General features: G+C 41.7%; 1 protein-coding gene across 1 annotated transcript in view; it reads right to left on the minus strand.

Annotated features, from left to right (window-relative positions):
* Positions 1–1,213: 1,213 nt before the first annotated feature.
* The window catches only part of LOC126094658 (angiomotin-like protein 2), a 166,409-nt gene continuing 142,702 nt past the window's right edge, over positions 1,214–24,920 (minus strand). The window contains exon 13 of the mRNA XM_049909167.1: positions 1,214–3,876. Within this exon, the coding sequence (XP_049765124.1) occupies positions 3,169–3,876 (708 nt within the window). The 3' untranslated portion in view covers positions 1,214–3,168. The remainder of the gene's footprint in view (positions 3,877–24,920) is intronic.

Raw genomic sequence — 24,920 nt, forward strand, 5'->3', positions numbered from 1 at the left:
CACAACAGCACTGACTCTTGCCATTCCTCATCTGACTGAAACCGCTGTCCAGTTTCTTCAGGTTGCCAAAGATGCGAAAATCGCATGGTGAAAGATCTGGGCTGTACAGAGGATAATTCAGAGTTTCCCAGCCAAATCACTGAAGCATAGCCTTCATCCGATTGGTGGTGTGGAGGCAGATTCATCATGCAACAGGATGCTTCAGTCCAAAAGGATTCTGGGATGTTTTGACTTTATGGCACACTCCAGTTTCTGCAAAGCGCTGTGAACTGATTTTGGTTCCATGCTTGAGGAAGTCGACAAGGAGCAGAGGGCCTCTGCAGTTGAAGGATGTGGTCATCACAACCTTCCTGGAACTTGCGTAAAGGGAGATGTGACATGTTTCTACTGTTGGGCTTGCCATTTGCTTTCGGGCTGTTGACTGGCATCGTCCTATTGGCTGATAATGTCTGCCCCTACACTGCCCCTCGGATGAAGGCTACAATTCAGCGATTTGGTTGGGAAACACATCCCCCATAAGGCCGAATATTTCACTGTGTGATTTTCACATATTTGGGAACCTGAAGAAAGACATGCATGGGCGTTGCTTTCTTTCAGATGAGGAAGTGCAAGAGTGGGTGCAGCTGACCTTTGTGTTCTATGAAACAAGAATTGAGCATTTTGTCTCACAGTGGGATAAATTTCTTAACATGTGTTGTGATTATTTTTTAATGGAACTATTCGTTCTTGCCTTCCTATGCCCTGTTAACTGGTTTCCACAGCCACTTATAGATGAGGGAGGACATAAAGTTTCACTAAAAAGCCAGATCATTATATGATCTGTGACATTTTACACACATGCCAAATATTGCCAAAGGTGAAATTAATGATGGGTGACAAAGGATCCTGAGGCGGCTCTTCCTCTCAGAAAAATGGAAGCTGCAGGAAGGGGAGGAGGGAGAGAAAAAGAAAGAGAGAAAAAAAGAACAATCCTCTCTGGCAAAGACCAAACAGTACTTATCTCTCAGATTGAGGGGAGAGAGGGGGGGGGGGGGGGGGGGCAGATGTAGAAAGGACAAAACTGTGTGCCATTCATTAGGCAACTCCAATGAAAACAGCAATGGCTTTACTATACTGTCATTAATTGTTCAAGCCAATTGTAAAGTGAGCAGGATCTATTTAGAAAATGCTGACTTCTTGAAAATGAAAGACAAGATTTTAAATTGTGATGTAATTGCCATTTCTTTATTACAAAATTAATATCTGTTTCAGTACTGCAGAGTTTATCACAATATTTGTAAATAATAAACAGTGTATATATTGCAAAAAGCCATCAATACAAACATACACATGTAACAAGTTTTCCCACAAAAGTAAATTATCTCTGAAACAGGAAAATGATTTTCCCTGCTGCTCGTTATAGACACTTAAGAGAATTACAAAAATATTTCAGTATCTAAAAATTTCAACAATTTACATTTGTATATGAGCCTCATGTTCTTCAGGATACTAACAGGAACACATTACTAACAGGCACTTAAAACTAGAAGGGATGTCTTGCCTAGTGCTGGTGAAACTAGAAGTAACAACCACAACTGACTGGGAACATGATTTTTTGACCAAACAACATGGCAAAGACAGGCAACCAATACTGGTGTTTGGATGTGGATGAAAAATGAGTGTCTTATCTATGTATCTTGACTGTGAAGAAATAATGTAATTTACTGTAACTGCCAAACTATATTGTCCTCTAAAAGCCAAATTCAATTCACTTTCCCATTGTTGTGTTATTTTTCACTTACTGTTGTTATTACACATGGATATCATTGACTAACTGAGTAACACTGATTCTAACAATGCCAAATTACAAGCATTTCTTGCAGCTCATCAAGCTCTTTTTTGGTGAATGCTATGTTCCCTGTACTTGCAGAATAGTAATTACTGATTTGGTGTCTAATGTCATCCTGCTTACAGAATGAAACCTGCATTTTTTTCCCAGCCATAGCAAGACATTCCTATGAAATGCACAGTGCAGTCAATAAAAGAATAGATAAAATAAGATAATAAATTTCTGGTTGCTGACAACTTCACAGAGAAAATAATATAATCTTAAAAATTGTGTATGTTTAACATATCAAAACCATTTTCACGTACTTAGAAAAATGGCAGCGTCACAAAAATAGTGCAAATAGCAAGACAGCTAGTGAAATGGTACAGTTTCCCATTCTTCTCTGTATATTTCTGAGAGGAAACATACATGAGCACTTTGTATACTATATCTGAAGCAACAGCAATGGCCACCACTGATTACTATATGACAAATTGTAGCTAAATTTATTTACAACTATCTGATTTCTATGAGAAATTGTGACAGAGAAACCACAATCAATATGCATAAAATTTCAGTCAAAATTTGTTTCCTTGCACTACAGAGTACTAATTTGTTATTTTGTCTGTGGTATTTTAAAGCACACTGTTGATTCTGATGTTATAAGGAAGACTATTATTTGAAGGCACAGTAAATATTATTAAGATACGGCAATTTCCTAGAATTCTATCACATTTTTAAACATACTTGACAAGAAGAAAAAAAAGGAAATCTGTCTTCACTATATGAATACTTATATACACAAGGCACATAAAACATTAATTCATGGCAAAGAGCACCTTACAAGTGTGTCAAAAGCTATGATACATCAGACTAAATAATGAGACTAGAATTGTGGTACTAGCAAGTTACTTGAATACACAAATTAAATTGCTAAAAGCAGAAAACTTTGAGGTAGGGTCTGCTACATAAAACTAACTTTATTCTGCAAACACACTTTCATGGAGGGGGGGAATAAAAAAAATGGGAGAAGTAAACAGAGTGTGACTCCTATTGCATTCTGACCATACTGCTTTTGGGTTCATTTTTATGTCATTCACTTTCTTCACATATTAAAACAGTAGTTAACATTACTCATTACAAACAGTTAAAAGGCACTATAACAGGAATCTGTATGTGATGTTTTATAAAGCTCATTCTTCCATGGATTGCAAATCACAGAGATAACTGAAACACAGCTCTGCTCAGTGATTGAGGAAGAACACTAACAAGTCTCACTGAAGAAACATTGAAATCATTAAACACATCTATCTTAATTTTAAATCAGTATGGAGTAATCACCGGCAAATGGAAGACATTTGTTAGAACTGAATTCTGTACTTACCAGTACTAGCAACCGACTTACTGCTAGCATTGCTGCTATCTGTAGAAGCAGGCTTCGCTACAGATGAACTACGACGTGATCGAGGTCCTGTAAAGAGTCGCAGCTTGGCACCTTCTGCTCCAGCTACACCTGAACTACTCGGTTGGCCATTAGAATGAACCGAACGGCTTACACTTCCTGACACTGAACAGGGAATTGACGATTTCCTCTGGCGAGAAGGTGTTTCTACAGATCCTTCAGCGAGACGCCCATATCCACCGAGTTTGCGCGGGATGCCGGAGCGGTGTGATGCTGATGGTGGTGGCGTAGCAGCTGGAGCCGGAGGTGGTGATGGTGGGACAGGTCCATGGCTCTCACTGCCGCTAGCACTTCCATCTCCGAGGCGACCATACCCTGCACCACTGCCAGCTGGTGGCCTGCGAGGTGGTCGTGGCAGAGATGTTGGAGGAAGGCTGGCTGCACGCTGCTGCTGTGAGCTGCGTCCTTGCTTCTCTAACAGAAGTATCTCTTCAGGACGACCCTGCTCATAGCGTGTGGGCACCAAGCCCTGCAGGAACCCTGATGGCTCAAACAAATGGTGGGGTGAACCTGTTCGCCCTACACCCGCCAATAATGGCTTGGGTAATTTTCCTTTTCGCGGCGTAGTGCCTGTATTAGAGAATCCTGGAAAACAGCAAAGACCTCTCTGGAAAAAAAGAGAAGAAACGGCCGAGAGTTGGGATGGTCCGGGACGGACGATGGTTGGTTAGAGGTTAGTGGCACACCACACATGTATGCAAGGGAAGGTAGGTTAAATAGGTTGGTTTTAAGGAGAGAAACAAAACTTTCCTAAAACAAGCTTGGGTGAGAACATTTTTCTTTGCTAACAGTATAGTAACAAACCGTGATTTGCTAGTCATATTTTCTCTCATGTTTTAGCAGACAGTTTCAATTTAGCTTTTGCAACGTGTGACTAGCGTCAGCCCAAAGAAACATTGCTACTAAAGTCTTTCATGCGACACTCAGTGTCAACGGAAAGTGTTTGTTTCTTTCCCTGTTATGAACAAAATGATTTTTAAAGCATAATTGTATTTGCCCAATCCATAGAGTGGCTCCAAATTAGCCTAGTGGGATATCCGTTTCATCAGTATGCATTAATGGGGACTGTAAAACATGAAGAATACCCCAGCTTCTGTGTGGTGCATGGTGGTGGCAGCCAGTACAGGCATGGCTCGTGCTGTTGTTGCTGGAGTACTGGTTACTCTTCATGCTTTGATGTCTCTGTTACTGCATAAAGATAAAACGAATATCACACTAGGCTAATTTCGGACAGCTTCAATGATTGGGCACATAAAATTCCACTTTAAAAATAATTTTGTTTATAACGGAAAACAAAATGATGCTTTCTGTCAACAGTGAACACTGCATGAAAGGCTCCAGTTACATACTGCAAAAACGAAATTGTAAATATCTGCTGAAACTCAAGAGAAAATGCGTCTAAAGACACTTTCGAAAGTGCTGGTATGTTGATAGACACAATAAAATAAACACACACACAAATATTCAAGCTTTCGCAACCCATGGTTGCTTCATCAGCAAAGAGGGAGGGAGAGGGAAAGACGAAAGGATGTGGGTTTTAAGTGAGAGGGTAAGGAGTCATTCCAATCCCGGGAGCGGACAGACCTTAGGGGGAAAAAAGGACAGGTATACACTCGCACATTCATCCGCATATATACAGACACAGGCAGACACATGTAAATGCAAAGAGGTTGGGCAGAGATGTCAGTCGAGGCGGAAGTACAGAGGCAAAGATGTTGAATGACAGCTGAGGTACGAGGGGTGGAAACTCTAAATTAGCGGAGGTTGAGGCCAGGTGGGTAACGGGAAGAGAGAATATATTGAAGGGCAAGTTCCCATCTCCAGAGTTCTGATAGGTTGGTGTCAGTGGAAAGTATCCAGATAACCCAGACGGTGTAACACTGTGCTAAGATGTGCTGGCTGTGCACCAAGGCATGTTTAGCCACAGGGTGATCCTCATTATCAACAAACACTGTCTGCCTGTGTCTGTTGATGCGAATGGACAGTTTGTTGCTGGTCATTCCCACATAGAAGGCTTCACAGTGTAGGCATGTCAGTTGGTAAATCACGTGGGTGCTTTCACACGTGGCTCTGCCTTTGATTGTGTACACCTTCCGGGTTCCATTCGCATGAACGGACACAGGCAGACAGTGTTTGTTGGTAATGAGGATCACCCTGTGGCTAAACATGCCTTGGTGCATGGCCAGCACATCTTGGCACAGTGTTACACCGTCCGGGTTATCTGGATACTTCCCACTGACACCAACCTATCAGAATTCCCATTACCCACCAGGCCTCAATCTCCGCTAATTTCAAGTTGCCGCCCCTCGTACCTCACCTGTCATTGAACAACATCTTTGCCTCTGTACTTCCACGTCGACTGACATCTCTGCCCAACCTCTTTGCATTTACATATGTCTGCCTGTGTCTGTATATGTGCGGATGGATGTGTGTGAGTGCGAGTGTATACCTATCCTTTTTTCCCCCTAAAGTAAGTCTTTCCGCTCCCGGGATTGGAATGACTCCTTACCCTCTCCCTTAAAACCCACATCCTTTCGTCTTTCCCTCTCCCTCCCTCTTTCGTGATGAAGCAACCATGGGTTGCGAAAGCTTGAATATTTGTGTGTGTGTGTGTGTGTGTGTGTGTGTTTTTTTATTTTATTGTGTCTATCAACATACCAGCACTTTCTAGTTTGGTAAGTTAAAGCATCTTTTTTTATATATATATATATTTTTCCCACGTGGGATGTTTCCCTGACCCATTTAGCTTGTCTCAGGACAATACATTCAACTACTAACTTAATCAAACCACAATGTAATGTAAATATGTTAAAAGCAAACATAATTCTACAGCTAAAAAACAAACAAGCACAAGATTATAGTGTTGTCATTTCAGGTTTTTAATACAGTAACAAGAACATTATTCCTTTTCTTGTGACAAAGGATTGTGGAGAACTGAGAAAATTTTACTGGAAAGAGATTCACTAAACATAAGTTTTGTGTAGTAAGAGCTAGTATGTTTTCATGAATCACCAGACAGAATTGCAAATACAGGAGCAACATCCCTTTGTCACATGCACAATAATAGGGTAAATGTTTGCACAAGAATAAGGTAAATGTTTGGAAACACCTTCAACAAATAAACCCTTTAGTGTATTAAATGAACTCCATGCACTTTTGATAAAAGTAAAAGGAAAAAAATGTGTTAAATATTACTATCTAAAAACTTGGTAACACCTACAATAAATGAAAGCTAGATTAACTCAAAACAGACATTCCCATTGTAATTCTTCTGCACGCAGAAAACTGTAAATGCAATAATTTTCATTGTAATCCTAAACTGTCACACATGTCAAACTGCTTTTAATTACTCTTCTTTTACAAAAATTGCTTTTACCTGCACATTTCGATACAAATGTAGCACACAGGTGATACTGCTGTGGAGTTGGCCAACATGCACTGACTCCAGACCTAGAGATACAGTTTTCTACCTGAACACAATATGCTGCTCCTAAATATTACTGTCATGTTACTATCGCAGACTGACCTTTATTTTTTTAATGCGCTGAGTCACAATTTACTCTCATTCAGTAGAATTGTTGAAAGGAATTAACCGATACTATATCTCTGTCAACAAAGAGAGGCCAAACATGTTTGTGGCAGGCTACACTAAGCTCTTAATCCATCACCAGTCTTAGAATATCATAAATGTTAATCTGATCTCAAAAGCTGTACTGCCAAATAAACTAACAAATTGTAAAAATACAATTGCAAGTAAAACCATTTCACACAAATCACTCACTCATGAACAACAATTCAATGAAACTTTTCACAAAATACTGAACAGTTTGAAATATGTACATCGGCAGATGGAGTAAATGCTAACAAAGTGAGGTCTTCAAGAGTGCGATCAACTTTTTGAAATTGTCTATCTGGAGGTGTAGGTTAGGATACTGATCATCACACCTTGCAGTCTTTCACCAAAGTAAACCCTCATTTGTGAGTAATCAATGAATATTAACTCCACATGGAAGCTCTAGAGCAAGGGTTCCCAAACTTTCTCCACCATGCCCCCTTCTGAAACCACTTATTTTGTCCCCCCCCCCCCCCCTCCCACCCCCATTTTTCTTCCCTTCCTCAGGTCATCTCATACTTGGCACAATCTGTCTAATTAAACAACAACAACAATAATAATAAGTAAGAATGTGTCCTTCACTCGTTCGGACAGCCATGCAGGGAGGTGTGCTGGCCCTGGACTGAATCCCCTGGCAGATTAACAATAATGATCAGCGTGCAGGCCAGCCTGGATGTGGGTTTTAGGCAATTTTCCACACCCCCACTAAGTGAATACTGGACTGGTACCCAAGTCCTGCCTCTGTTACATGATTTGCAAACATTTAGAAAACTTTTGCTCACTTTCACATGAATAAAGCTACATACAGACAGTTGATGATACACACATTTCGACCAGAAGGAGGGGTGGGGGTAATAGGTTGGCGACAGCATGTTTTTTTTTAAGTTAGGTAAAGTTTAATTGTTTCCATCTATATTGCTTTTAACACATTTAGAATGTTGTTATAATATATGAAAGTTCATGAGTTACAAATGATGATAAAATGCTAAGTCAACTTTTAAATGCCAATAAAAAAAAAAAGAAAAAAGAATGTTATATTCAAACCGATCATCCAACAATGGAACACACAGGAGTAAAAAGGCACAAGGTTCAAAATTCTGGAATTTTTTGACATATGTACATTTAGAATGATGTGTATGCTCGAATTTGTGAAGAAAGCAGATCCAGTTTTCGTTGGATCTTTGGAACAGCAACTTGCAAGTCCTCTTGCAGATGCAGTCGAGAACAATGTTTCATCTTTGGTAATGTTATTGCGGAAAGTGTTGACTCACATAAGTAAGTTGATGTGAAGTTCTATTTTTAACAGCATATCAAATGGATTGTTGATCCATTAACACTCAGATGAAGATCCTGGAAATTTATCCCCTAATTGCTGATTAAGGTTTTCAAGACATACTATACCAATTCTACTAGTTTTACTTACGAGGTGCGATAACAAAGTAATGAGACTAATTTTTTTTGCAAGATGTGGCAACCCTGCAAGCTTGTGTAGGCACAATATCTTTGACCTTGGTCTATAAGCTGCTTCTAGTCCAGGCGGCACATCGATGCCACTACTCAGTCATTAGTTGTTTTGTAATAAGTTAACACGTGTTTGTGTCTCTCTCACGGAAATGGAACTGCATAATATTGCGCAATGGTATACCATTTCTTTTTGCGTTAAATTGGGTGAAAACATGATGACAACTTATGGTAAGCTTCGGAAGGCTTTTGGAGAGAAGGTTATGTCAAGGGCTCAAGTTTTTCGTTGGCATAAAATGTTTAGTGTAGGCAGAACGAATATTGAAGATTAAGACCCCAGTGGACGACCATCAACCTCACGGAAGGATGTCAACTTGGCCAGGGTACGTGAACTCTTATGATCTGATCGATTATCCATGAAAATGATTGCAGAAGAACTGAACATCAATCGAGAAACAGTTTGTCTAATAATAACTGAAGATCTTGGTATGAGAAAGATTTGTGCAAAAATGGTCCCCAAAAATTTCACACCACACCAGCGACAAATACGGAAAAAAGTGGCAGCCGATCTGTTAGAGCAAACGGAAATCAATCCAGAATTGTTGAGCCATGTTATCACTGGTGATGAAAGTTGGTTTTTTCAGTACGATCCAGAGACAAAACGCCAAAGTTCGCAATGATGCTCAAAGGGATCACCCAGACCAAGAAAAGCTCTCATGTCAAAGATAAAAGTAAAATGCAAGCTTGTGTGCTTTTTTGATTCCAAGGGAATTGTTCATAAAGAGTGGGTGCCTCCTGGACAAACACTTAAACAATATTACTACAAAGAAAGTTTAGAAAGACTTCGAAAAAGAGTTCTTCATGTCCGTGCCGACATTTCTGACAATTGGATTCTGCATCACAATAATGCGCCATCCCATACTGCTCTGTCAGTACAGCAATTTTTAACCTCAAAACAAATTTCAGTACTACCACAGCCACCTTATACGCCAGATATCAACCCATCCGACTTTTTTCTATTTCCAAGAGTCAAAATGGCGGTCAAGGGACACCATTTTCAAACAACACAAGATGTCCAGAAAGCTGTGACTAGGGTCTTGGACAATATTACAGAAGATCAGTTCCAGAAACATTACCATCAATGGCAGAAGTGCTGGAAAAAGTGTGTGCAATCAGAAGGGAACTACTTTGAAGGAGACAACATTAAACTTGACAAAAACTGTAAGCAACATTTTTTTCCACATCAGTCTCATTACTTTATTGTCACACCTCATACATCCAACCCTTTTCTCTTCAAAAATTTACTCAGACAAGAAAACATCACTTAGTTGCCTTTTTCCATCTGGATTTTCCGCAGTCCAAGGTTTCTCTTAAATGCAAACATTTGCTTGGTTGGATAGAAAGATGAATTACTATTTCAGCATTGAAGTGATATGTGACAGCATTCAGTTTCTCAAAAATGTCAATAAATTATTGGAAGCCATTTTTGACCCAGGAAAACAGGAAAAAGATGACCTTCATCCTTCAATGTGATGAAGGACTTTACTAAGAGACAATCAATACACCTCCATGTAACACAACTCCTTGTGTAGAATGGAAAATTTACAACACTGATTGTGTCCATTCAATACTTTATTGATTTCCAGCTGTACTATGTTAGAAGATAGTGCCTCCCTCTATATCATGCAATGTGTAAATTTTACAGAAGGAGAAACAGCACACAGTCTTGCCGTGAACCCCTTTTTAGTTCCAGTAAATGCTGCTACCCCACTGGTGCAAACACGAACATAATTCGTCCATGACACACTTTCATCAACAAAAAGAAACTCAAAGCAAATGAAATCTATTCACTTGTAGTCCTCCCATACAGAGCTTTACCGAACAAAGTCCTCATACATTTCATTTTCATAACAGTAGCACACTAGAACAAGAAGTTGTGAAATATTTCAGATAGCAGTACAATCAAAAGTTGCAGGGCGAATTTTGGGTTATTGTGAAGATGTAGTAGCAATTGGTTTTTCATGTCAGTGACTACTGCATCAATACGATGAGCCACAGTATCATCTGAGAGTGGTCAACTTCAGACTCCCGCCAAGCTTTCTACACACAAGATTTCGCACATTTTGACAGCTGTGGGAAGATGTAATTTCTCACCGCTGAAGTGTGGTGATTTGGATTTTTCAACTAAGCAGGATACCTCTAGGATGCTCTTAGGGCTTTCTTTACAACTGGTATTATTATTATTATTATTTTGAGAAACCTGGCATTTCCTTTCAGTTGTTGCTTGCGACGCTCAAAAAATTCAAAGCGTTTACTTATATGGACTGAATGTTTTGCCTGCAAGTGTATTGTTTAATTTATAAGCTTCAACCTATCATTGGCTAAAATCTCCAAACAAAGAGAACACTGTGGTCATCACATAATCAACTTGTAATTTGGTCTTGCATTTAGAACTAACGTTGCTGATAGGAACAGAAAAATAGGCATAAGAAGAATGTACTTTGATTACATTTGAAACTTTTTCTTTATTAGAGCAGCATACTTTCCAAAGAGAAGAGAGACTCAGTGAATCACTTCAATGGGATTCTCTTGTTACCACTGCAAATTAGTCACTTCTATATGGGAATGACAGAGCTTTTACCACTTTATTGTAAATCCTGTTGACTACTTACATTGAACATGTTCTGGATTCAACTTCTAGCTCCAGAAGCCTGTGTGAAATCTAGTGGACAGTTATAACGGCTCTGGTTAACAACCTAATCTTGTAATCAGTGTTGCAATGAAATGGTAGTCAGATCATGAAGCAGCTTATAGTTACTAGTGGTTATTAAAAGTTTAGTAAGCAGCTAACCCTGCATGTGATCAATGATGGGCTGTAAGGTGAAATATTGCTAGTGATTTGTCTCAGCATTCCTACTGACAGGGTATACTAGACAGTTCTTGTGAAATAAGACAGCAAATTAACAAGTTTCCTAAATTGGTTCATGAAAATGAGAATCTGAGGAGGAGATTAATGTTTAAAGTCCCGTCGACAACGAGGTCATTAGAGACAGAGCACAAGCTCGGATTAGGGAAGGATGGGTGAGGAACTCGGCCGTGCCCTTTCAAAGGAACCATCCCGGCATTTGCCTGGAACGATTTAGGGAAATCACGGAAAAAGAATGAGAATCTGACACTAGCAATATTTGTTCACTGGAAGTCTTATTCTTACATAATATGAAATATAAATACTTAGTCACAGAATGACACAACAAAGAGACTGTTGAAAAGTTAGCTTTCAGCCAACATGGCGGTTGTCAAAAATAGACCCGCGCGCACGCACACACACACGTGACCACAGTCTCTGGCAGCTGAAGCCAGACTGGGACCAAACCCCCCCCCCCCCCCCCCCCGTCTAACCTCTTGACTGCATCTAACTGCCCTGCTCTCCACCTCGCTCTGCATGCTCCCAGCAGCACTTTACTGACCCCCCCAACCCTATCCTGCTATCCCTTCGCCTCTCTGCACCAGCCTCCTCCTCACACCCACCCAGTTGCCTCTCTCATAATGCCCTGCTGCTCACAGCTGCTTCAGACTGTGGTCATGCATGTGTGAGTTGCATTTGCATCTGTGTGTGTGTGTGTGTGTGTGTGTGTGTGTGTGTGTGTGTGTGTGCGCGTGTGAGACAAAGGTCTTGTTGGCCGAAAGCTAATTTTACAACAGTCTTTTTTGTTGCGCCTTTCTGCGACTCAGCATCTCCACTTTACGGTGAGTAACTACTATACTTCGCATCATATTGTTACATTCTTTCCTGAATTTTCCATTGTTTGAAATATAAATTTCTCATTGAGAGCCACCGATTCTGAGAACAGCTGCTGGGGCAGTGCAGTGTACCTGTTACGTTCTTTTCCTGATACACAAGGGGAAGTGTTCAAACACTGATGTGCTTTTAAATTTTTATTCTTAAATCTACACTGAAATGCCTTTGATCATTGTTTTTATTCAATTAATTTGTTTAAATATAAGGGTTTTACTTTTAATTCTTTGCCAGATCATTTTAATCACACTATTACTCTTTGTACTTGCTCTCATTCCTCCCCCCCCCCCCCCCCCCCACCATTCTTTTTTCATTTGGAACCATTGTGCATGTGATTTTAATCGTTTTTCTTTAACAATCGAAACATTTAAACATTTTAAAATGCCAATCAATCAGTTAATAAAAAACAGAAAACAAAACAAACTATTTATATCTGCTGTGCAGTGGTGCCATTATAAGATATACACTTTTTGGATGGTAATCGTCAAACAAACATTGAAACAAATTATTCTTGTACTACAGATAAAACAACATACATGCACCTTTACATGAAAGAAGGGACTGTAAACAAAACAAAATTCAAGTGAAAATTAAACAATGAAAACTCCAGGTGGGAATATCAACAATGTAGGAAAAGATAGATTGTTTTTACTTACTGTGAAGAATACATGTCAAGTTGCAGACAGGCATTCTTAAAAGACACTCACATATAGCTTTCGGCCCCAGCCTTCATCAATAAAGACACACACACACACACACACACACACACACACACACACACACACACACACTCTCACTCTCCAGCATCTCGGGCTGGAGTGCAACATCATGTGGGATGCAAGCAGCAATCTGGAGGGGATGTGGAAGAGGAAGGGGAAGGTGAAAGGATAGGAGTGTAGGGCTGGGGAGAGAGACAAACACTGTCTGGTAGAGTGTGCAGGGACTAAGGGACTAGACTCCAACAGGTGCAGTGTCAGGAGACTGCAGGGCAGGGACGTAGGGAAAAAAAGCAACAAAAAATGAGAGGAGCAGGAAAAGACGGTTGGATGAATTGGCAGATGGCTGCAAATAAACAGGGTGGGAGATGAGAATGGGGAGGAGATGACAGGACATAGGGGGTGGAAACTGTTGTGTGGAGTGTGTGGGGACAGCATGTTACTAAGGTTGAGGCCAGGATAATTACGGAAGCAGAAAATGTAGTTTAAGGATAATTCCCATCTGCACACTTCAGAAAAGCTAATGGTGGAGGGGGGGATCCAGATGGCTTGGGTTGTGAAGCAGTAATCGAAATCAAGTTTGTTATGTTCAGCTGCATGTTGTGCCACAGGGTGGTCTACTATGCTCTTGGCCACAGTTTGGCGGTGACTGTTCATTCTGGCGGACAGCTGGTTGGTAGTCATACCAATATAAAAAGCTGCACAATGATTGCAGCAGAGTTGGAAAACGACATGGCTGCTTCCACAGGTGGTCTGGCTCCTGACAGGGTTAGATAAACCCGTGACAGGATTAGAATAGAAAGAGCTGTGTGGGTGGATTAGGAAGGTTTTGCACCTGGGTATGATCCTTGCAGCATGGGATTGGAATTGGGAGTGGCATGGGGATGGACTATGATGTTGTGGAGGTTGGGTGGGCAACGGAACTGTACTTTAGTAGGGGTGGGAAGAATCTCAGGTAGGATGTCCCTCATTTTAGGGCATGATGACAGATAATCAAAGTGCTAGTGACAGATGTGGTTCGGTTGTTCCCATCCTCAGTGGTAATGGGTGACGAAGGGGACACTCCTTTGTGGCTGGTGGGAGGACTTGGTTGTTAGGGGAAATAGCACTGGATATCTGCTTGCGGACTAGGTCTGGGGGATACTGCCTGTATGCGAAGTCCTTGGTGAAACCCTTTGCATATTGAGCAAGTGAGTTTTTGTCACTGCAAGTATGCCATCCCTGGGTAGCCAGGATATTTTGGTGTGAAAGGGATGACAGCTGTCACAATGCACGTACTGTCTGTGGTTGGTGGGTTTAAAGTGGACAGAGGTGCAGATGGAGCCATCAGAGAGGAGGGGGTCAACATCTAGGAAGTTGGATTGCTAGGTTGAGGAGGACCATGTGAAACAGATGGGAGAGAAGGTTTTGAGGTTGGGACGGAAAGAAGATAGGGTATTTTTGGACCTGGTTCCAGATCATAAAGACATCATCAATGAAGCTGCACCAGACTAGGGTTTGGTGTTTTGCGAGGCTAGGAAGGTCTCCTCTAGACGGCCAATAAAAAGGATGGCATAGGAGGGAGCCAAGTGGGTGCCCATGGCTGTTCCACAGATTTGTTTATATACTTTCCTTTCCAATGAGAAGTAGGTGTGGGTTAGGATAAAGTTAATAAGGTGTATGAGGGATGAGGCAGTGGGTTTGGAGTCTGAAGGATGTTGGGAAAGGTAGTGTTCAATAGTGTTAAGACCATGGGGATGTATAGGGAGGTGGTGTCAACAGTGATGAGTAGGGATCCAGGAGGTAAAGGGGTGGGGATGGTGGTGGGTCGATGAAGGAAGTGGTTGGCGTCTGTGACTTGGGAGGCTAGACTACAGGCAACTGGTTGGAGGCGTTGGTCAATGAGTGCCAAAATTCTTTTAATGGGGGCACAATAACCAGCCACCCACCTTCTACATGCTCCCCAAAATCCACAAACCCAACAATCCTGAACACCACATTGTGGCTGGTTATTGTGACCCCAATTAAAGAATTTCGGCACTCGTTGACCAAACCTTCACCCAACTGCCTGTAATCTGACCTCCCACGTCAAAGACACCAACCACATCCTTCACTAACTCTCCACCATTCCCACACCTTTGCCTCCTGGATCTCTACTTGTCACTGTTGATGTCACCACTGTATACACCAACATCTCTCAGGCCCATGGTCTTACTGCTGTTGAACACTACATTTCCCAATGTCCTTCAGACACCAAACCCACTACCTCATTCCTCATACACCTTACTAATTTCATCCTAACCCACACCTAGTTCTAATTTGAAGGGAAGGCATATATACAAATCTGCAGCACAGCTGTGGGCATCCACACGGAACACTCCTACATCAACCTTTCTATGGGCCGTTTAGAGGAGACATTCCCCTTCCCCACTCCTTCCTGGCATCCCATGTATTGTGACATTCCAGCCCGATATGATGGAGGTAGTGTGTGTGTGTGTGTGTGTGTGTGTGTGTGTGTGTGTGTGTGTGTTTTTACTGACAACACCAAACCCCTAATGTTATTCAAGTTCACTGACGACATCTTCACGATATGGACCCAGGGCCAAGACAATATATCTTCGTTCTTTCTCAACCTCACCACCTCTCCCATCCACTTCATGTGGCCCTCCTCAACCCAGCGAGCCACATTCCTTTTTCCCCACCTCCCTGCTCCACAACCACCTGACACTACACCTGTTGGAGCCTAGTTCCTGCACACTCCACCAGACAATGTTTGTCTCTTTCCCCAACCACACACTACTGTTTCTTCTCCTTCTCCTTCCCCTTCCCCACTCCTTCGTTGCATCCCATGTATTGTGGCATTCCAGCCCGATATGATGGAGGGAGGGAGGGAGTGTGTGTGTGTGTGTGTGTGTGTTTTTACTGACGACACCAAACCCCTAATGTGGTTCAAGTTCACTGATGATACCTTCATGATATGGACCCAGGGCCAAGACAATATATCTTCGTTCTTTCTCAACATCACCACCTCTCCCATCCGCTTCATGTGGCCCTCCTCAACCCAGCAAGCCATATTCCTATACGTTGACCACCTCCTATCTGACGGCTCCATCAAAACCCCTATCCACATGAAACCCATCAACCACCAACAGTACCTGCATTTTGACAGCTGTCATCCCTTTCACTCCAAAAAATCCCTACCATTATATAGACTGGCTACCTGGGGATGGTGTACCTGCAGTGACTCACTTGCTCAGTATGCTGAGGGTCTCACCAAGGACTTCACAGACAGGCGTTATCTGCCAGACCTTGTTCACAAACAGATATCCCATGCCCATGCCATTTCCCCTTACAGCCCCAATCCTCCCACCAACCCGCTACAAAGGAGTGTCCCCTTCACACAAAGGAGTGTCCCTTCCATCACCCAGTACCACTCCAGACTGGAACAACTGAACCATATCCTTCGCCAGTGCTTTGATTACCTATCAACATGCCCCAAAATGAGGGAAATTCTACCTAATATACTCCCCCCCCCCCCCCATAAAGTGCTGTTCCGTCACCTATCCAACCTCCACAACATCCTAGTCCATCCCTATGCCAATCCCAATTGCTTGTCACAAGGATCATATCCCTGTGGGAGGCCCAAGTGCAAAACCTGTCCAACCCACCCACTCAGCACTTCCTATTCCAGTCCTGTCACAGGTGTACCTTACCCCATCAGGGGCCACGTCATCTGTGAACACAACCATGTCATTTACCAGTTCTGCTGCAATCACAGCACAATGTTTTATATTGGTATAACTACCAACCAGCTGTCCATCAGGTTGAACGGTCACCACCAAACTGGGGCCAAGAGCAAAGTAGACCACCCTGTGGCACAACATGCAGCTGAACATAACACACTTTATTTCAATGGCTGCTACATTACCCAAGCCATATGGACCCTTTCCTCCACCACCAGCTTTTCTAAAGTGCACAGATGGGAATCATCCTTACAATAGATTTTCCACTTCTGTAATTATCCTGGCCTCAACCTTAGTAACATGCTGTCCCCACACACTCCACCCAATGGTTTCCACCCCTTATGTCCTATCATCTCCTCCCCATTCTCATCTCCCACCATGTTTATTCGCAGCCCTTTACCAATGCATCTGCCTGTCTTTCCCTTTCTCATTTGCCCCCCTTTTTCCCCACCTCCCTGCTCCACAACCATCTGACACTACACCTGTTGGAGCCTAGTCCCTGCACACTCCACCAGACAATGTTTGTCTCTTTCCCCAACCACACACTACTATTTCTTCTCCTTCTCTTTCCCCTTCCCCACTCCTTCGTTGCATCCCATGTATTGTGGCATTCCAGCCCGATATGGTGGAGGGAGGGATTGTGTGTGTGTGTGTGTGTGTGTGTGTGTGTGTGTGTGTGTGTGTGTGTTTTTGTGTGTTTTTACTGACGAAGGCTGTGGCCGAAAGCTACAAGTTAGTATCTTTTAATCCTGCCTGCTTGCAACTTGATGTGTCTTCTTTACAGTAAGTAACAATCTATCTTTTCCCATATTGTTAAAATTTAAGGAAAATGAGGAATAGAAATAATGAATGCAATCACACGTGAAAATATAAAATGATAAACAGAAGAAGTTAAATCAAAGTTAATACGCAAAAATAATGAAAATCACACATACAAAAATTAAAACTGTGTGATAAGAGATTAAAATGGGAGCAGATAAAACAGTTAATACGATGATTGAAATGACACAGATAAACCGAAATAAAAAAAAAATTACATTGAAACAAATCAATTGAATAAAAAGAATGAATCATTTCTATAAAGATCAAAAAATAAAAATTTGAAGGCACCTGTCAGGAGTGAAACCCACAATCTTCAGCCGTCAGGAAAGGAAATAACCACTACACTACACTGTTGCTCTGAATAAAACCATCATCATCAGGCTCTAGAATGTGCTGTGCAACTCTTTTACATTGATTACTCATAAACAAGGGCTCACTTGGGTGAAGGGCTGCAGATTGTGATACATCACCGTATACAGTAGAACCTCAATCATCTGCCCTTCCATTAACTGATTTCTATTATTATCCAACAATCTATCTGCACCGAATGGCATCCCAGTGTTATCGATCGATTTTACTCCTGTCACAACATGTCCAACACTGAGTTATGCCCCTTCAAAAACATAAAACTGTCAACCCTTCCTGTTTATTAAAAAGCCAAAAAAGTGCTTGGAGGAATGGTAATTTGTTTAAAGACTGGTTTCTTAATGGATTTGTTCCAGCTGTTACAAAATACTTGAAATCAAAAACCTATAACCCCATGCAACTGTACTGCTTGGACAATGCCCCAAGCCACCCCTCTGATTCTGAAGTTCAACAAGGTGACATAAAAGCTATGTTTTCACCTCCCCTCCCCCCCTCTCACACCTCCACGTGACTTCAATAATCCAACCAACAGACTAGAATGTTACTTAGTGGTTTAAACAACGTTACAAGAGGAAATATGTCAGCATTTTGTTAGAGAAAAAAGGAGAGGGTTGTCATATTTTTGAAGCAATGATAGGCCTTCACATAAAAGATGCAATTTACACAGTTGCACAGACTTTGGAAGAACTAGAGAAAACCACTCTACAAAAATCATGGAAGGAAGTCTGTCCCAGCCTAAACCATGAACATGAACTTCCAGAAACTAACGAGTCATATGCTGCAGATTTAGTGATTGATCTATAAACTCTTCAGAATGATGTCTAACCTGCTGAAGTACAGGAAGGACTACAAGAAGGTGATGTTGCTATAGTCACCAGTGAAGAACTTTAAGATGATCAGATCATTGATGGTGGTTCCCCCCACACCTGCTCTCTCTCTCTCTCTCTCTCTCTCTCTCTCTCTCTCTCACACACACACACACACACAAAGAATCAAAGGAAGAAATGGAAATGTCAGCCATTCTGCAGCAAAGTATGCACATTCGAGACTGCCCTCAAATATTTGGAACAACAGCTAATTGCTACAGCTACGGACATATTGTACGGAAAGAAGTGGCGTGATGCAGCTACACAATCAAGGTTAAGAAATAGAAACAAAAAATATTTTATACTTTTATGTAGGATTTTCAGTATCAATTTTTTGTTTTCCTTTCTCATAATAAAAATGTAATTTTTTACCTTAATTTTGATTTACTACATTGTTTCGAGCTCAATGACTTGTTTCATTCACCTCTGATTATCCAACCTTTTTACCATTCTGTCCACCCCTAGTCCCAAAAGTAATGGTTAACAGAGGCTCTACTGCAGATGCTGTCTTAAAAGTTGATCCCACTCCTGAGGACCTCCCCTACAAACAGGTGGCTCATAAAGCAACAAGATGAATGCATGTACCAGAACAGACCTGAAACACAGTCATGAACCTTTCCTCCAAAAGTCTTAGCCTCACAGAAGTATCAGTCCTTTCCAAAGGCCTCACCTTTTGCCTCACTCCCAAATTCAATCATGCAGGACTTATTAAAGACCTCTCTCCTCCTCCTTATCCCTACAGTCGAAGCACTTTCGCCACCAATCCTAACAATCAGATTCAACCAAAGACCAATATTTGACCCTGCCTGACTCAGTTCACTCCTTTTTCCAACCATGATCCACTCCCATTCCCTTTGCTCCCAAATCATCCCTTGTTAACTTTCCAGAATTTCTTAACCTTGAACCTCGCCTTGCCATTATTCCCCAAATCCCTCAACAAGCGAGCTAACCTTACATCCACAGAAATAATCGCAAAGCTGATACTGACCTCCTAATCCTACCTGCCAACAAAGGCTCCACCATTGTTGTTTTGAACTATAAGGATTACCTGGCAGAAGAACTCTGCCAGTTGTCAGATTCATCCACCAACAAAACCTGTCACAGTGATCCCATTCCAGGAATCCAGCAGGATCTCCAGTCTTCTCACAACCTCAGGCCCACCCTACCCCTCCCTCCACTCTCACCTTCTACATGCTTCCTAAGGTCCATAAATCCAACCACCCAGCACACCCCATTGTGGCCAGTTACTGTGTCCCACTAAAAAAACTCTGCTCTCGCAGACCAACACCCTCAGACTATAAACTGCGACCTACTCTTCCACATCAAAAGACACAAACCTTTACCTCCACTGACTCTCCACAGTTTCTGTTCCTTTACCACAGGGTGTCCTGCTCGTTATTATTAATGCCACCTCCCTTTACACTAATATCTCTAATGCACATGGCCTTACCACTACTGAACAATACCTTTCCCAACACCCAATGGATTTCAAACCTACGACCTCCATCCTAGTCATCATGACCAACTATATCATCCAGAATTACTTCTCCTTTGAAAGCTTCACCTACCAACAAAGCCAGGATATGGCTATGGGCACCCATATGGCACCATCCAGGCCAACCTATTCATTGGCTACATCTAGAGAAATCCATTCTAATCACTCAGAATCCTAAACTCTTCACCTGGTTCAGATTCACTGATGAAACCACCTTGATTTGGATTGAGGGTGAGGACACCAGCCACATTTCTCCAGAACCTCAACACATTCTTCCCCATTCACCTCACCTGGTCCTCTTCACCCCAACAAGCCATCTTCCTCAACGTTGACCTCCACCTCAAAGACAGCTACTTATTAAACCTACCCAACCACCAGCAGTAACTCCTCTTTGACAACTGCCATCCATTGCATACCAAGAAGTCCCTTCCCATACAGCCTCACCACCTGTGGAAATCACATCTGTAGTCACAAGCAAATACATCAAGGGCCTCACTGAGGCCTTCACAAATTGTAATTACCCTTCCAACCTTGTACAAAAACAGGTCTCCCATGCCTTATGTCTTGTCACCCACCACCTCCCAAGTCCCACAGTCCAGTCACACAGTCCATTCCACTCATGACTCAGTACCACCCAGAACTTGAGCAAGTGAAACACATTCTCTGCCAGGGTTTTGACTACCTCTTGTCATACCCTGCTCCTTGCCTCATGGCTCACCTAGACACAAGACCTGTCAAATACATACTCCCACCACTACCTACTCCACCCCAGTCAAAAGCATCACCTGTCCCAGTCTGTTCGCAGTAATAGCCACCAACAAACTTTGGCCAAGAAACTGGTGGACCACCCAGTTGCTGATCATGTTGTCCAACAACATTTCAATGATTGCTTCACAGCCTGTGCTATCTGGATCCTTCCCACCAACACTAGTTTTTCTGATTTGCACTGGTGGGCACTCTCCCTGCAATATATCCTACATTCCCGTAACCCTCCTAGCCTCGACCTTCATTAGTCATAGTCCTTTATCCATCTCGGCCCCGTCCTCTTCCATTTCAGTACTACACAGCCCTCTGTTCCACCAATGCACCCACAGTCTATTTACTTCTTCCTTACCCCCTCCATTAACCCCCCCCCCCCCCCCCCCCAAACCTCCGCCTAACCTTCCGACTGCACCTAGCTGCTATACCTTCTTCCCACCTCATCCCTGTATGCTCTCGCAGGCAGCACTTTACTGTCCCCCTCCCCTCACATGTGTGTGGAAGTTGCATTTGCATTTGCATTTGCATTTGCGCGCGCGTGTGTGTGTGTGTGTGTGTGTGTGTGTGTGTGTGTGTTGCCTAATTCAAAGAAAGCCTTTTGGCTGAAAGCTTAGTTGTTTTACAGTCTTCTGTTGTCCTTATCTGTGACTCAGTATCTCTGTTATATGGCAAGTAGCAACTATCCTTTTCATTATATTGTCGGAACAACATTTTTAATGTCTAGTCTGGTTTGACAATTTTCCTCCATTTCTTCTTATCCTGTGCCAATTTGTTTTCATCTTGTCATACTTATTGTACTGACATATACTGTAGCTTGTTTAGCAGTTACCAATTTTTGTTTTCTTTCATAATTTTTCTCCTCTACTGCTTCCTCCACTTCCAAATGAGTAAGTTCTGGTTGGCTTACAATACGTTTTGCTAACTAGTTCTTTCTTCTGCTTAAGTTTTTTTAAGGATTTCATTTCTCACCTATATGTTCTAATTATTTTCACTTCATACGTAATTTTTCACAGTTTCATAAAGACATGCATTTCAAATATTACCAAATTCTTAATTTTCTGAGCTTTCATTCACTTGCCTCTTTGTTCAACACTGAGATGTGCTGCAAACACACAGCTTCGGGGAATTCTTCCAAGAATGATGCCAACAGATTCCTTTTGCTTGAGGACTGCTTACTCTGCATATGGCAATCTGCACTTTATACCTTTCTTACTTTGGCTGTTAGATGTATTAGTGTGCTTAGAGTAACAGTACAGTTATACTACTACTAATTATTTTCTTTAATTCTAAAATACAACATTTTGTATTGTCTTAATAGTTTTCCTTACTACTAGCATTGTTTTGTTATGTCCCAAATTTGAATATCATTCACAGTTACTACCATTATTCCAAAGTTGTTCTATGCTGTTATTACTTTCAACTATATGGGCAATGTCATCTCTAAGCTAAGTACTGGTAGAGTGTCCCCTGCACTTTCATTATTCTTATAAAAATTTTGTTCTCTTTTTCACACCTTCACGGTGTATATGCAGATAAGAAGTGAAAAAAATCTGATTTTTCTCGGTTTTTCCAGTTAAAAAACACACTTTTTCTCAAGTGAAATTACATTTTTTCATGGGTAAAAGCACATTTCTTCCGTGTTAACTGACAATATACACTGTGTATCTTCATATTATGAAAGTATAAACACAAATTCCACCAAATACAGCAGGGCCGCTTCCGAATCAATGGTATCAAGACTGAGATGCATTTTTGTCAGTCAGTTACAGCTCATGTCATGTGATCTCGCCAGCCAATGACAGCAGATATTCAAAGCATATGACACTGTGCTCCAAAAATTTTGTGGGTGACCTGGCTGAATACATGTTCCGCCAAGCACTTACTTTTCCAAAGAAAAGCCAATTACGTGTGAAACTGCATAAGAACTCACTTTGAACCTTTTTTTGAAGGATGATTTTACTTTTTTCCATCATTATTGCATAATTTGTAATCTATGAAAACTAACATGAAGAGCTAACCTTGAAACTTCATCTATTTTAGTGTGCATTTCCCTTTAAGACATATCAAACACAAACATGGCATAAATGGCTGGTCAGTTGGGCCACAATTATTTCTACGTAGCTGGTACTCAGTGTTAAGTTTTGAACGAGTGTCTAACACTCCATGGTTTAAAAAATTCATTGCACATTCTCACACATAACATACACTATGTGATCAAAAGTATTCAGGCACCTGGCTGAAAATGACTTACAAGTTCGTGGTGCCCTCCAGCAGTAACACTGGAATTCAATATGGTGTTCGCCCACCCTTAGCCTCGATAACAGCTCCCACTCTTGGAGCCGTACGTTCAGTCGGGTGTTGGAAGGTTTCTTTGGGAATGGCAGCCCATTCTTCATGGAGTGCAGCACTTAGGAGAGGTATAGATGTCGGTCGGTGAGGACTGGCACGAAGTCAGTATTCCAAAACATCCCAAAGGTGCTCTATAGGATTCAGGTCAGGACTCTGTGCAGGCCAGTCCATTATAGGGATGTTATTGTCGTGTAACCACACCGCCACATGCTGTGCATAATGAACAGGTGCTCGATCATGTTGAAAGATTCAATTGCTATCTCCCAATAGCTCTTCAACAGTGGGAAGCAAGAAGGTGCTTAAAACATCAATGTATGCCTGTGCTGTGATAGTGCCTCGCAAAACAAGGGGTGCAAGCCCCTTCCAAGGACAACACGACCACACCATAACACCACCACCTCAGAATTTTACTGAATGGCACTATACATGCTGGCAGATGACGTTCACAGAGCATTTGTCATACCCACATCCTGCCATTGGATCACTACATTGTGTACTGTGATTTGTCATTCCACACAATATTTTTCCACTGTTCAATCATCCAATGTTTACGCTCCTTACACCAAGTGAAGCAGCATTTGGAATTTTCCAGGATGATGTGTGGCTTATGAGCAGCCGCTTGACCATGAAATCCAAGTTTCCTCACCTCTCACCGAACTGTCATAGTACTTGGAGTGGATCCTGATGCAGTTTGGAATTCCTGTGTGATGGTCTGGATAGATGTCTGCCTATTACACATTACGACCCTCTTCAACTGTCGGCGGTCTCTGCCAGTCAATAGACGAGGTCGGCCATACGCATTTGTGCTGTACATGTCCCTTCACATTTTCACTTAACTAACACATCAGAAACAGTAGACCTAGGGATGTTTAGGAGTGTGGAAATATTGCATACAGATGTGTGACACAAGTGACACCCAATCACCTGACCATGTTCGAAGTCCGTGAGTTCTGTGGAGTGCCCTATTCTGCTCCCTCACAATGTCTAATGACTATTGAGGTCACTGATATGGAGTACCTGGCAGTAGGTGGCAGCACAATGCATCTAATATGAAAAACATATGTTTTGGGGGGTGTCTGGATACTTTTGATCACATAACATAATTCATCCTGCGTAGAATGAAATTTACTTTTAAAGTAACACTTCTCAAACCACCATTTGCAATATTTTTCTGTTACCTGTTAAGGTATGTTGTCAATAGCACTATTACTGATTGCTACAACTCTTGTTATAAATTGTATGAAGGAGAATTAGATTATATGAAATGACAAGTGACTTGAGTATAACTGTTTAATTGATTTGCACAGAACATTTTAATTTAAATGTCCTCTTAACATCACAGTAGGTACATATGCCATTATATTTGGAAGTTAGAAACTTTGATAATGCAAATAATTATTTAATAAATAACACAAAATCATAACATGGAGCCCACTGTATCATGACCATTACTATGAGCTTCCCATCAGTTGTATTTCTATAGCACATGCTTTGCTGCAAAGTCAGAGGGGTCCTATTTTGTATTACTTCTTAATATAAATGGCATCTCCAGCTTCCACTTCTCACAGACGTTTATGGTCCCTGGATAACTATAAATTATAATGTAAATTTCCTACTCAATGTGGGCGAAGCAAAACGAAACAAAAACGCAGATTTACACTTGAAAAATAGAAAAACAAGTCCAGT

Source organism: Schistocerca cancellata, chromosome 1 (assembly GCF_023864275.1).
Source record: "Schistocerca cancellata isolate TAMUIC-IGC-003103 chromosome 1, iqSchCanc2.1, whole genome shotgun sequence".
Taxonomy (NCBI): domain Eukaryota; kingdom Metazoa; phylum Arthropoda; class Insecta; order Orthoptera; family Acrididae; genus Schistocerca; species Schistocerca cancellata.